This window comes from Squalius cephalus (genome assembly GCF_949319135.1).
Source record: "Squalius cephalus genome assembly, chromosome: 5".
Lineage (NCBI taxonomy): Eukaryota > Metazoa > Chordata > Actinopteri > Cypriniformes > Leuciscidae > Squalius > Squalius cephalus.
Window position 1 is genome coordinate 4,002,772 of NC_137126.1, and position 13,602 is coordinate 4,016,373.

The following is a 13,602-nucleotide window of genomic DNA, read 5'->3' on the forward strand; positions in this document are numbered from 1 at the left end:
TAATTAAACGTTGCGTTCATATTCTGGGCTCATCTGATTTTTTGTACATAGCATAGACTACTTTGTTATGATTTTAGTATCATAATGATTAATAAATGCACGCACAATTATCCATGCACTTGATTTGAACAAATGCCTTTCAACTTGTGTGTGCAAAATTCAGAATTAAATGAATATGCAGCAATTTGTACAAATAGAGAGTCTGTAGGCCTACTATACTGTTGTAGCCATTAAATAAGCTCATTTAGTTTCATATTTGTTAAAATATTATAGTATTATTTTTTTCCATTTATGTTGATTTATGAAAAGTGAACAGCACGAGTAAGAGGATGCGCAATATATCGAGAGACATGGAGTGGGTCAGACATGATTTTGACCACTTCATTAAGTTTTGTTTTGTAGAAAGCCTTTCTTTAAAGTGAATTTCATTTTGTATAAATTGTATCTTAATTTTTCATCAACCAATTGCCTGGATTTCATAAATAAGAAGCAAATATAACAGACAATATAATCATGGAGACGCCCGAGCGGTCACTTGCATTGCACGTTAACTGGAGTGCATCTCATCCTAACTTAACGAAACTCAGTCTATGCCTCACATAGACATGAGAAATACATCAAATACACAAAGCTTGAAATGTCTTTAAACGAAATAATTCAAAACAAAAAGAAAAAAGGCTACTCTCTGATTATGTAATCCATTATGTGCATTTCTCTTCTCTATTGGCACGTTCACTACGAATATGGCAATCGTCAACTTCATATTTGCAGCCGACACTGTCAGAAAACACTAGCCTGACTACGTCAGACTTCCTACTTCCGCTAATTTCATTTCGCTCCTGTAGTCAGTCTGAGATAGCAGCGTATCTTTCAGTTTTCCACCGGCCTGAAAACAGCCGGGCCAATCAACGAACAGAGGGCGGGCTGAGAGCCGTGACGTAGACGCTGATTGTACCGTGGTGGATGCGTACTTGCGTAGATTTACTTCACATAATCTGCAAAAGTCGTTCACAGCCATGTTCACTGTGGTATTTCGCTCAATGGTTTAGTTTTTGCATCATACATGTGTTTACAGTGGAAGTTAGATGCGGCTGAGCATGCGCATAACACACGCCATAACCAAACGTTATGTGATTGGCTTACGGGTAACCAATGATTTTAAACTTCAGACAAGCGCCCCCCCGCGAGAGAGAAAACACTTCTCTATTATGCTATTCCAGACTCTCTCTACGAAGCAAAGTGAAGTAGCAGAGTCTGGTATTACCAGGCTAAGAAAACACTAGTTTATTAATAAAAATCAATGCACGCATCACCGGATTTACAAATGCACATCTTGCTTGTTGCACGCACACATATTATGTCGGAATAACGAGATATTATGTTGAAATACAGTAACATTTTTATTCATAATACATCTTTTCTATTTGATTGAATGCTGAATGTTGCGCTTGTTCAATTTAATAAAATTAAAACTTTAATTGTGGTCATTCAAATAATTGAATATTAAATATTTAGTGGGCAAGTTTTGCTCATTTGCCCTCAGCACATGCGTTAAAAATTCTCTGGCGCCGCCACTGGCCGGGACGGGTCGGGTCGTGCCGTGACGTGACAGGTCGCGAGACAGCCGCATATACCCGTGACAGGTCGCGGGACAGGCGAGTATAGCCATGACGGGTCATCGGACAGCCGCATATACCCGTTACAGGACTCGGGACAGTCGCATATAGCCGTGACGGGTTGCGGGACAGGCGAGTATAGCCGTGACAGGTCGAGTGACAGGCGCATATAGCCGTGACAGGTCGCGGGACAGTCGCATATAGCCGTGACGGGTCGCGGGACAGTCGCATATAGCCGTGACGGGTCGCGGGACACGCGAGTATAGCCATGACAGGTCGCGGGACACGCGAGTATAGCCGTGACGGGTCGCGGGACAGCCGCATATACCCGTGACAGGTCGCGGGACAGCCGCATATACCCGTGACAGGTCGTGGGACAGCCGCATATCCGTGATGGGTCGTGGGACAGGTGAGTATAGCCATGACAGATCGAGTGACAGGCGCATATAGCCGTGACGGGTAACGGGACAGGCGCATATAGTGGTGGCGGGTCGAGTAACAGGCACATATAGCGGTGACAGGTTGAGTGACAGGCGCATATAGCGGTGACAGGTTGAGTGACAGGCACATATAGCAGTGGCAGGTCGAGTGACAGGCGCATATAGCGTTGACAGGTTGAGTGACAGGCGCGTATAGCGGTGGCAGGTCGAGGGACAGGCGCATATAGCGGTGGCAGGTCGAGGGACAGGCGCGTATAGCGGTGGCAGGTCGAGGGACAGGTGCATATAGCGCCTTCAGAGGCGCTTGATGACGTGGCAGTCGAGATATGCAGACTTACTAGGAAAATTACGTGCAAATTATGTACAATATCCCAGAAATCAATCGGTGTCCTGTGATTTAAACACCTCTGATCTCTTAGTTTCTCTTTGTTCATAATGTTTTAGACTGTAATGATTGTACTCAGTGTTACTTACTGATCATTTCTGTCTCCAATTAATCTCTTCAGTTCAAACATCTGCAGTGTCTTCTCTGAGGACAACAACACAAACACTAAAGCTGACCACTGAGACGAGGAGAGTTTCACATCACGTAATCCTCCACGGCTCATATGAGGTTGAGCTTCGTTCACTAGAGAAAGATCACCCAGTTCATTCAGACAGTGAAACAGATTAATGTATTTATCAGGAGAGAGATTCTCACTGATCTTTTCTTTAATACAGTCAACTGTCCTCTCATTGTTGTGAGAGCTGTTTGCGGTCTGTGTCTTTAGTCCTTGTAAGAGACTCTGATTAGACTTCACTGAGAGACCCAGAAGGAAACGAAGGAAAAGGTCCAGATGCCCATTTTTACTGTGTAAAGCCTCATCCACAGCTCTCTGATGGAGATAAGATAGGGAAACTTTGTCTCCATTAGTTGGTTTGCTAATATGGTCAAACACATTGATGTTATTGTTGATAAAGGAGAGATGCACATATAGAGCTGCTAGATGTTCCTGAATGCTCAGATGAACAAAGCAGAAGACTTTCCCCTGATACAAGCCCAACTCCTCTCTGAAGATCTGAGTGCACAATCCTGAGTAAACTGATGCTTCGGACACATCAATGCCACACTCTCTCAGGTCTTCCTCATAGAAAATCAGGTGGCCTTTCACAAGCTGCTGATAAGCCAGTTTCCCCAGTTTGACAATCATGTCTTCATCTTTCACTTTCTTCTCATAGTTCTTCTCATGTTTGATGTTGGTCTGAATGAGCAGGAAGTGTGTGTACATTTGAGTGAGAGTCTTGGGAATCTCTCCTCTCTCTGCTTCACTCAACATCTTCTCTAGAACAGTGGCTGAGATCCAGCAGAACACTGGGATGTGGCACATAATAAAGAGGCTCCTTGAGGACTTCAGGTGTGTGATGATCCTGTCGGCCAGACTCTGATCACTGATTCTCTTCCTGAAGTACTCCTCCTTCTGTGTGTCACTGAAGCCTCGTACCTCTGTCACTCGATGGACACACTCAGAGGGGACGAGATCCGCTGCTGCTGGTCTGGAGGTGATCCAGATGAGAGCAGAGGGAAGCAGATTCCCCACAATGAGGTTCGTCAGCAGCTCGTCCACTGAGGCTGATTCAGATTTATTACACAGTTTCACATCGCTCTTAAAGTTCAGAGACAGACGACACTCATCCAGACCATCAAAGATGAACAACACTTTATATTCATCACTGGATATTTCCATTTCTTTTGTTTCAGGGAAAAAGACATGAAGAAGATCTGAAAAACTGAGTGTTTTGTCCTTCATCAAGTTGAGCTCTCTGAAAGCAAGTGGAAATATGAGCTGGACGTCTTGATTCTCTTTCCCTTCAGCCCAGTCCAGGATGAACTTCTGCACAGAGACTGTTTTTCCAATGCCAGCAACTCCCTTTGTCAGCACAGTTCTGATGGGTTTGTCTTGTCCAGGTAAAGGACTAAAGATGTCACTGCATTTGATCGGTGTGTCCTCGGTTTCTGCTCTCCTGGACTGTGTCTCAATCTGTCTCACCTCATGCTCATTACTGATCTCTCCACTTTCACTCTCTGTGATGTAGAGCTCTGTGTAGATCTCATTCAGGAGTGTTGGGTTTCCCTGCTTTGATATTCCCTCATACAAACACTCAAACTTCTGTCTCAGATTTGATCTCAATGTGTTGAGGACTTCAGCAGGTTTAGAGTCATTGCTGTAAGATTAAAATACCACATTATTACACAAGTTAGAGAAGTAAATACTTTACAAAACTATTTATGGGACACAGAACATCATTAGGTTTCTGAAATGTGTTAATCATTAATCATGTGTTTGAGTGATTTGTGATGTGAATTGCAGCACCTAAAATTAAACAACAACAACAAAAAAGTCCTGCATTTTACCTGAAACCAGGAAACATGCTTTCATTAAAGTCTTGTGGTTGAATCACAGGCTTGTACACAGTTTTGTTTTTAACTGGTCTGGATAGAAGGTTTGACCTTAAATCAGAATGAAGAGGGTAAAAAATCAGACACACTGATATTGATGTAATTGTGTCATTAACTGAGTAACAAAAGCTTTTACAGTGAGTGAATGTATTAACAATACAATACATAGAGCTTTACACAAGAGCACAATGATAATCATTAATAGTGACTGAAACTAGCAAGATTGTAACTCATTAAACTGCTGTATATTAATAACAATTTCATAAAAATCAAATACAAGAAGCACATCTTTTATAGAAATGATATACCTGAGATCAGACTGTTTGTCTCCACTCTTAAAGTTTAGTGGCGGATCCATAGAGTCGTTACTCTTCATAGACACACAGCTGGACTCAGGTTTTGAGCTCTTCTGCTGGACTGAACTGGTTTCAAAACTAAGTAAAATATAAAGAATACAGACTTAAAAAAGACCACATAAATGTTCTGTACTTTTGCTTTAATGTCCGTAACTGTTTTGCACTGTGTTTCAAACTTTGATTACAATTATTTTGATCAATTAACTCACTGGTTTGCAAATGTTAAGCATGATTCAACAATTATACCAAAGCGACTGAGAAAAACGGTAATATTAGGAATTGGGAATTCATAACAATCCAATTGAAATCAACTATAGAATTATAGAATGATTCAACTCAGGTGAACATCAACCACGATCACATGACTCTTTTCAAAGGCACAATGGAGGACAAAGGCTCAACCGACTAAAGAGACCAATGTTTTGCTGACCTTTAAAGATAAACCACCTTACTGTACTCTTGTAACGCCCAACTACTCCATTATATAAAGGTGGAAAAAATCTCAGCTTACACTTACTTGATGTCATTGCTAGTATTAGACTGACTGACAAAAATTATGACTCTAATTCAAAAGTGTCATACTATAAGCACATCTTTTATTGAAATGATATACCTGAGATCAGGCCATTTGTCTCCACTCTTAAAGTTTAGTGGCGGATCCATAGAGCGGTTACTCTTCATAGACACACAGCTGGACTCTGGGTTTGAGCTCTTCTGCTGGACTGAACTGGAACAGAGAACAGATTCAGTTTAATCCTTTAGATTACTGTGATTACATCCATCCAGCATCAAAAAGAACTTTGAGGAGGTAGTAATGTAATGTTTGTGTTATGTTGGTAAAAAATAACGACTAGTTTCACTTTCAATGCATCAATTCACTCGTTTATTTCCCGGAACACAAAACAAAAACGCACACCTACGGTGGCCTCACAGTGTCAGAATGTGCAACGTAAAACAAGCATCCTGAATAGCAGAATTAGAACTGTATATATGTATACTGTATGTATTACGTGAACACAACATTTCCCCCCCCCTCCGAATGTTCAAACGTGAAAGGTAGCAACAAAGTCTTCGAAGTGCCCAAGGCACGTACGAACCCTGACAGGGCGGGGCTCAGGAACAAGGAGGCCCGGCAGTGGGGCTGAAGCAGGAGCAGTGCCCTGAGCGGCCGGAACAGCTGGGGCGAGAGGTGCCGCAATGGGATCCGGCACATGAGGGGCCGGCTCAGTTGCTGGGTTGCTCTGCTCCACCCCTGCCAGGTGAGGGTGATGAAAAGGGGAGGGCACTCTGCGCAGGCAGCTAGCGTGCCAACGGGAACCATCAGTCAGCTGAAATGAAGCTGGGCCGAGCTGCCGACTGACCTTGTACGGAGCCGACCAGAATGATGACAGCTTGTTAGCTCTGTGGGGCCGGCGGGCTCTGACCCAGTCTGACACTCTGATAGCAGGCCACTTAGCCTTGTGCTTCTCATCGAACCTCCGCTTCATGGAACTCTGTTGTCTCTTGACGTGAGCCTTTACTGCTGCTGGGCATGGCCGTGGGCCCGCGGCCATTGGTGGACGGAGTCTTGACAGGGGAAGCACAATCTCCCTTTTCAGCATGAGTGCGGCAGGGGAGAGCCCTGTTGTAGAGTGGGCAGTTGCTCTGTAGTGGAGGAGGGTCTGTGACAGTGCGGCCATCAGGGAGTATCCCTCAGACACGTGAGCACGCAGTCCATTTTTCAGGGATTGGTTAAATCGCTCCACCCCTCCTTTGGCTTGGGGGTGATAGACGGAGGTTCGGATATGGGTAACACCCTTGTTGGCGAGGAAGGTGGTGAACTCCAAGGACAGGAACTGAGGACCATTGTCCGTATTAATTGCACGAGGCAAGCCCCAGCGGGAAAACAGCTGGTCGAGAAAGTTGACCACAGCAGCAGAGGTAACCGTACCCATGGGAGCCACCTCAGGCCACTTGGAGTGCAGGTCGTAGACTACCATGAGGAACCTCTGATGGTGTGGCACATTGTACAGTTCACCACAGATATCAAGCTGCAAGTGGTCCCATGGTGCAGACGGCCAGCCTACTGGCTGTAGTGGAGTTGAAGTGGGCAGCCCAGTCTTCCCACTGGTGAGGCACGCCACACAGGAGCGGATAAGTCCCTCCAGGTCACGGTCCATGGCGGGTTACCACACGACGTCACAGCACCATTGTTTGGCTTTGTCGATGCCGAGGTGTCCCTGATGTGCCATTTGCAAGACACACCCTCTGAGGGCCACTGGGATGACAGCACAGAGGCCACGAGCGATGCAGGCCTGACCCCAGCATGACAGTTCATGCTTCACTCGATAGTATGGCTCCAGTTCTGGTGGGACGCGGGCAGGCCAACCATGTCTGATATAGTCACGAAGCATGCTGAAGACTGGCTCGGCTGCTGAGGCGGACTCCAGGTCACTCTCAGACAGCAGAGCACTGGGTGGCGGCAGGGCGGGATAGAAAATCTGCTACAACATTAGTCTTGCCAGGCGTGAATTGTAACTGAAAGTCATACTACTGCAGGCGGTCTGACCATCTGTAGAGGCGAAGGGGCCTGTGTCCTCCGCCCGAAGTGGACATCAGGGCTGTCAGGGCCTGGTGGTCCGTCCGTAAGGTAAAAGACCGTCCATACAGGTACAAATGCCACCTCTCACACACCGAAATGCAGGCGAGGGCCTCCCTCTCACCCACTGAGTATTTCTGCTCAGTGGGGCTGAGCGCCCGGGAGGCGAAGGCTATGGGCCTCTCTGCGCCAGCATGGAGCTGTGACAGAACGGCGCCCAGAGCCACAGCAGACGCATCACAGGTCACAAATGTGGGGCAGTCCAGCTGGAAGTGTCCCAGGATCGGAGACGTGGTGAGGAGACGCTTCAGTTCGTCAAACCCTGCCTGGCATTCGGAAGTCCAGGTCCAGGGAGCAGCATGCCTGAGCAGCATCCTCAGCGGGGCCGTGACAGAGGAGTACTGCGGCAGGAAACGCATGTAGTAGGCTGTCATCCCCAAGAACAAAGCCAGCTGCGAGGCTGTCATGGGGTTGGGGACTGTGCTGATGGCTGCCACATTCGACTGGAGAGGGGAGATACCATCTGCCGACACACGGAACCCAACAAAATCAATGGCCGGTGCGGAGAACGTACACTTCTCAGTGTTCAAGGTGACATGGTGACGGCTGAGGGAGTCAAAGACCTGTTCCAGGCGGGCGTAGTGTGTTTCAACATCAGGCCCGTGTACCACAATATCGTCCAAATAGGCCACGGTACCGGGGCAGCTGGCGAGGATTGTGGACATGATCTTCTGGAAACAGCTTGGCGCTGAACTGAGCCCAAAATGCATCTTCGTATAGCGGTACAGGCCAGTATGGGTGATAAAAGCCGTCAGGTTCCGACTCTCTGGGTGCAGAGGGGTTTGTAAGTAGCCCTGACGTAAGTCCAACTTAGAAAAGACCCGGGAGCCGTAGAAGTGGGTTGTGAGTTCTTCTGTCGTCGGAAGAGGGTACTTGTCAGGCACCACTGCCTTGTTGACCTGGCGAAGGTCGACGCAGACTCTCAGTCCACCTGATTTCTTCCTGGCAATGACGAGGTTGGACACCCACGGAGAGGCATCAATGGGTTCTATGATGCCATCAGCCTGGAGGCGTTGGAGCTCCTGTGTAACGCCATCCCGCAGAGCCAGGGGAACACGCCGAAAGGGCTGGACCACGGGAGGCACGCTGTGGTCCAGGAGTGGTTTGTGTGTGAATGAGGTGAGACACCCAAGGCCATTGAACAGTTCAGGCCGCCTTTGTTGCCAAGGGGAACCCACTTGTAGTATTCGTGTTCCGTTGTTGTCCTGTAGGGTAAAACCAAGGCTGAGAAAGAGGTCAAGGCCCATAATGTTCTCACCGTGGAGTGTAATGTGGAATGGGAAGCGGTCCACAGTTGTATAGGTGTAGCGAACTGGGAGGTAAAGTAGGCCAACAACGTCGATTTTGCTGCGGCCGTAGCCACAGAGAGCAGTGGATGGGGCTGCAGCTGTCTGTTTGGGAAGAGTAGGTTACAGGTGTCAACATTCAGCAGTGACACCTTGGCCCCAGTGTCGAGGAGAAGAGGGACACAGCGGCCATCCAGGTATACGGGGCACCTGGAGAAGGTCCCTGGGTGGGGGCCTATGGTGCGCACTGGCACCACCGGGTCATGTGACTGTTCAGAGTAGTCAGCCGGAGCAGACCGGCACCATTTAGCGAAGTGCTTAGGTTTCTGACAGCGTCTGCATGTTTGGCCCCTAGCAGGGCAGTCCTGAGCCCTTGTGGCATGACGAGTGGAGCCACAATTCCCACAGCGTCTCTGCTGGTGTGTTTGCTGGGGGCGCGTGACCTGTATAGCAGCAGGGTCAGCCAGGTTGTCTGAGCTTGATAGCTGTTGCACTGGCTGTTCAATAACGGCAGTATGAGGACTTGTTTTCTGCTATTTTACGGTCCCTCCAGGATTTCGCGATGTTGCGATCGCAACTATTAACACAACTTCAACAAATCCCTGTGAATTCAGCGCGACTTGCAATTTTGACCAATCACCGCAACTTTTCTGCAACTTTGACCAATCATCGCGGTCTTCAGCAAAGCGTCGTCCACTTTCCTCACGCAGCGGCTCACTCTCTTCACACAACGGACGACTCACTCACTCTCCTCACACAACGAGCGACTCACTTAACGGGCGACTCACTTTCCTCACACAGCAAGCGACTCACTTAACGGGCGACTCACTTTCCTCACACAGCGAGCGACTCACTTAACGGGCGACTCACTTTCCTCACGCAGCGGCTCACTCTCTTCACACAACGGGCGACTCACTTTCCTCACACAGCGACTCACTCTCCTCACACAACGGGCGACTCACTTTCCTCACGCAGCGACTCTCTCCTCACACACAACGGGCGACTCACTTTCCTCACGCAGCGAGCGACTCACTTTCTTCAGCTGGTGACTCACTCATGTAATCTACACGTATAGTATTATAATAAAAGCTCTACCCTTATAAAATCCTGTGGTGGTGCAATAACTACTTCAGTAAAGTGTTTAATTTTTGTGTTGTAAAAGTAATTTATTCTGAACCAATAATCTTAAATTGATTCTCATTGCATTTTTTTTTTTTTTACATTTATAAAGGCAATTTCCCCCTAACTGTCATCTTTCATGTCAAATTCTATACATTTTAAGTCACTACATGGCTTTTACCAATCAAATTGACTAGTATCAACAAAACATATTTTTCCCACTGCAGAGAAAACAGAATCTGCATCAGAGGTGGCATTTATAAAAATGTGAATATGCAAAACAAGAATAAAACACATTGTTTGGCCACTTTAAAATAAACACCCGTAAACTTTTGTGGATTTTATAAATTATTTTTAAAATAGAATACTCTAAAAAAGTGACATTTCCATTTTTGCTGATTCACATTTGTATCAAAATAGGTAAAACACATTTCAAAGTTACATACAACATTATGATATGCAGCTAGGCGAGCATTATAACGTGTGTTACAAAGTGAGCACATTTGTCTCTGAAGTAAAGGCTGGACTACAGTAGAGCAGATGGTGAACAGTGTTTTCTATGGGACATGGTAAGTCCCTTTGGGGTGGACTTTGGGCTTTTTCACTTTGTAAACCTATAACATGCACAAAAAAAGATATATAACACAATAAAGGAAAGGGAAAAAGCCAAAAAGTATAATATGAGCACTTTAAAGGGATACTTCAGGATTAAGGATTAAGATTTGTAGCAGTAGAAAACCTGTAGTATTTTCAAATTATCGTGCTTCCCTCCCTCATATCCCCCTGAGACGAGAGATTTATGTATTTTTTGTCTGTAGAAAATCCTTCGATGATGCAAAAATCGTAATTTTGCGTCATCGGAGGCTTTTTTGGCCAGAGGCTAAAAACTACAGCCAGCAGAAGGTGCTAGATCCGCATGTTTTCAACCCGCCCAAATCTCACTCACAGAATGTTCAAATAGTGTCAGCCATTTTTTGGAAGGTAAGCTAACAGGTTCTTATTCTGTGGAAAAAGCTGAGTAGGAGTTACCATCCTCTTTTTCCCAGACATGTCCGGCCGTCGAGATCGTCCAAAATGTCTGGGATTTGGTTTTTGTTTTCTGCAGTCGCCATTCATTGTTTACATGCACACCTTTTGTTTCAATCTAGCTGAATTCATTCCGATTGGTGAATCTGAATGTAGTGTTTACATGAACGCTAAACAAGTGATCGGTTGATGTGCGTTTTACCATTGCTAAGAAAATTCCCGATCCTCCGTGAGAGATACGAGACCGGTGCGTCTCACAGGTGTCGCTCATCAGTAATGACGCCACCGGCCTCTCATTGTTCTCCCGCGGCCCTCAGCCTCGTCCTGCTCGCCACAGTAAACATGATGAATGGTGACTGTAGAACTCAAAAGTCAAATCCCGGACATTTTTGGCGATCTCGAAATCCCGTGCAGACTCGTCACGGAGACTCACTAGTAGATAGCCTTGTTGTTTAACTGCGCTCTCTTACCGGTAGGCGTGGCTTGGGAGTGGCCTCATAGGGCAGCGAAGCAAATGCATTCTGGGAGTTGTTGTCTTTCATCCACATAAGCCACAAATACATTTTATGGCTTTTCTCAGTCTAGAAAGCTCCAAATTCAAAAATAATTTCACATTTCTACTACTTAAATGACCCATTTTAAATACACATTCATCTTTACAGAGATGAAGTATCCCTTTAAGTAAAAATCTATCTACCTTTGCCATTTTAACCTATAAAAACAAATGCCGAAGAACATTGCAACTTTCATCGCAACTTTTTAGAGCAAAAGTGGCCGCAACATCAGGCATTTTAGGCCGCAACAATCACAAAAAAGGCCCACGAAATCCTGGAGGGACTGATTTTAGCGGCACACTGAGTTGCCGCATCCACTTGTAAAGCGAGTGTTAATGCATCCTCAAGTGACAGTGTTGCATCTTTGAGTAACAACTCCTCCTGGACTCTGGGATTAGACGTTTTTTCAATGAGCTGGTCTCGAATAAGTTCAAGTGGCATTATCCAATCCAATAGCTAAAAGGTACAGTTCAAAAGACGTTCTCCACTGATTCCAAGGAACGACAGGTTAGCCAGGGAGGGGCAAAAAATAGTCCGGAGGTGGCAGAGAAAAAACCGGGGCATCCTCGTCGCCAATGTTATGTTGGTAAAAAATAACGACTATTTTCACTTTCAATGCATCAACTCACTCGTTTATTTCCCGGAACACAAAACAAAAACGCACACCTACGGTGGCCTCACAGTGTCAGAATGTGCAACGTAAAACAAGCATCCTGAATAGCAGAACTAGAACTGTATATATGTATACTGTATGTATTACGTGAACACAACATTTTGTTGAAAGTACCTGCATTCTGGAGAAAAATCTCCATCTCTGGATCCTTGTGAATCAGCCATGATGAAGCTGCAGGAGAATCTGATGAGTTTGATCTCCTCCACTGACTCTGAATGAAAAACATTCAGACACTAAATTAAATGATTAAATTAAACAATCTTCATTATTTAGCTGAACATATCTGGAGTGTGGGAGAAAAGGATCATGACATGTGACTGCGTTAACTCAAGCTCATTGGGTCTTTACTCACACAAACAAGTCGACCGTGATTTAGAATTTTATGAAAAATAACTGACACCGAGAAACACTGATTGAACAAGTTCAGGTGAAAAAGAAAACAAACCCCGACCCACATCGACACTGATCCGATAAAAAAAAAAGAAAACTGTTTGTTGGCGTTTGTGTGAATTGGCCTATGTATGTTTACACATAAGCTAAACTTCTGAAGAATCACAAACATCACGAAACACAAAGGAAACATTGAAGTGAAAGAAACCCTTTATTAAAGGTTTCATAAATCAAACTATCACGTAAAATGTCCTGCAGAGATTCATATTAATATGAGAAAGTCACACATGAACACTCACCTTGATCAAACTTTTACAAGATACAGGTTCTCAAATCCTCCAGCTTTAAAATCATAAAACTACACGTAAATTCCTTTATAATGGTTGATAAACACTTTGATGCTCTGTTTTTGCTTAAAATGGCAATGTGACGAGAGAGAGAGACGTACGTAGGCCGTTTCTCAATATGCAATTTTGTCTGTACTTTGTTCTTGTGGACTTGTGAAACGTAATCTGCTGGTCAAGTACTGTTCCAATTCAAAGTTCACATCTAGCCAAGTCCAGTTCAAATCCCCGGATGTGTTCGTGATCCGCCCCTTTACCGAGGATGCATGGAGAGCTGAGATGGGGAGTGGACTTGAGACAGCCAGGTATGATATCCCTGAATGCATCTCGCACCAACCAGCAAGCGTCAATAGAGGAGAAGAAACCCCGCGTAATTTAAAAATAGGCTACTAGTGTTATTGTGTCACGAAATGTAGTTTTATATGGGATGAATATAGTATCAAAATGAACACGTGCAAACACACTTATCAATGAACTTGATACATGTTGCAGAAATGTTTTATCCATGCCTTTCAACTTGCGTCTGCAAAATTCAAAATTGAATTAATGTGAAGCAATTTGTACAAATAGAGACATTTTTGTGAATACAAATGTTTTCTTTTGTATTAGTGTATCATAATTTGCGCATGCAACACAGAAGATGTGCGTTTGTGGATCAGGTGACACGCGTGCATTCATTGACGTCTTTTCTGAGTCAATCTCATGTGATTCATTTGGATTTTG

General features: G+C 45.1%; 1 protein-coding gene across 2 annotated transcripts in view; it reads right to left on the minus strand.

Moving 5' to 3' along the window:
* Nucleotides 1-13,073, minus strand: part of LOC307159014 (NACHT, LRR and PYD domains-containing protein 3-like) — a 322,697-nt gene extending 309,624 nt beyond the window's left edge. Inside the window, exons 1-6 of one of the 2 annotated variants that reach the window (XM_079872095.1) lie at nt 12,835-13,016; nt 12,260-12,356; nt 5,463-5,576; nt 4,802-4,927; nt 4,449-4,544; nt 2,531-4,258 (exon numbers count right to left, since the gene is read on the minus strand). In XM_079872095.1, the coding sequence (XP_079728221.1) occupies nt 2,531-4,258; nt 4,449-4,544; nt 4,802-4,927; nt 5,463-5,576; nt 12,260-12,309 (2,114 nt within the window). In that variant the 5' untranslated portion in view covers nt 12,310-12,356; nt 12,835-13,016. Of the gene's footprint in view, nt 1-2,530; nt 4,259-4,448; nt 4,545-4,801; nt 4,928-5,462; nt 5,577-12,259; nt 12,357-12,834 lie in introns of both variants that reach the window. The other variant, XM_079872096.1, reaches the window with a different exon arrangement.
* Between the last annotated feature and the right edge of the window lie 529 nt (nt 13,074-13,602).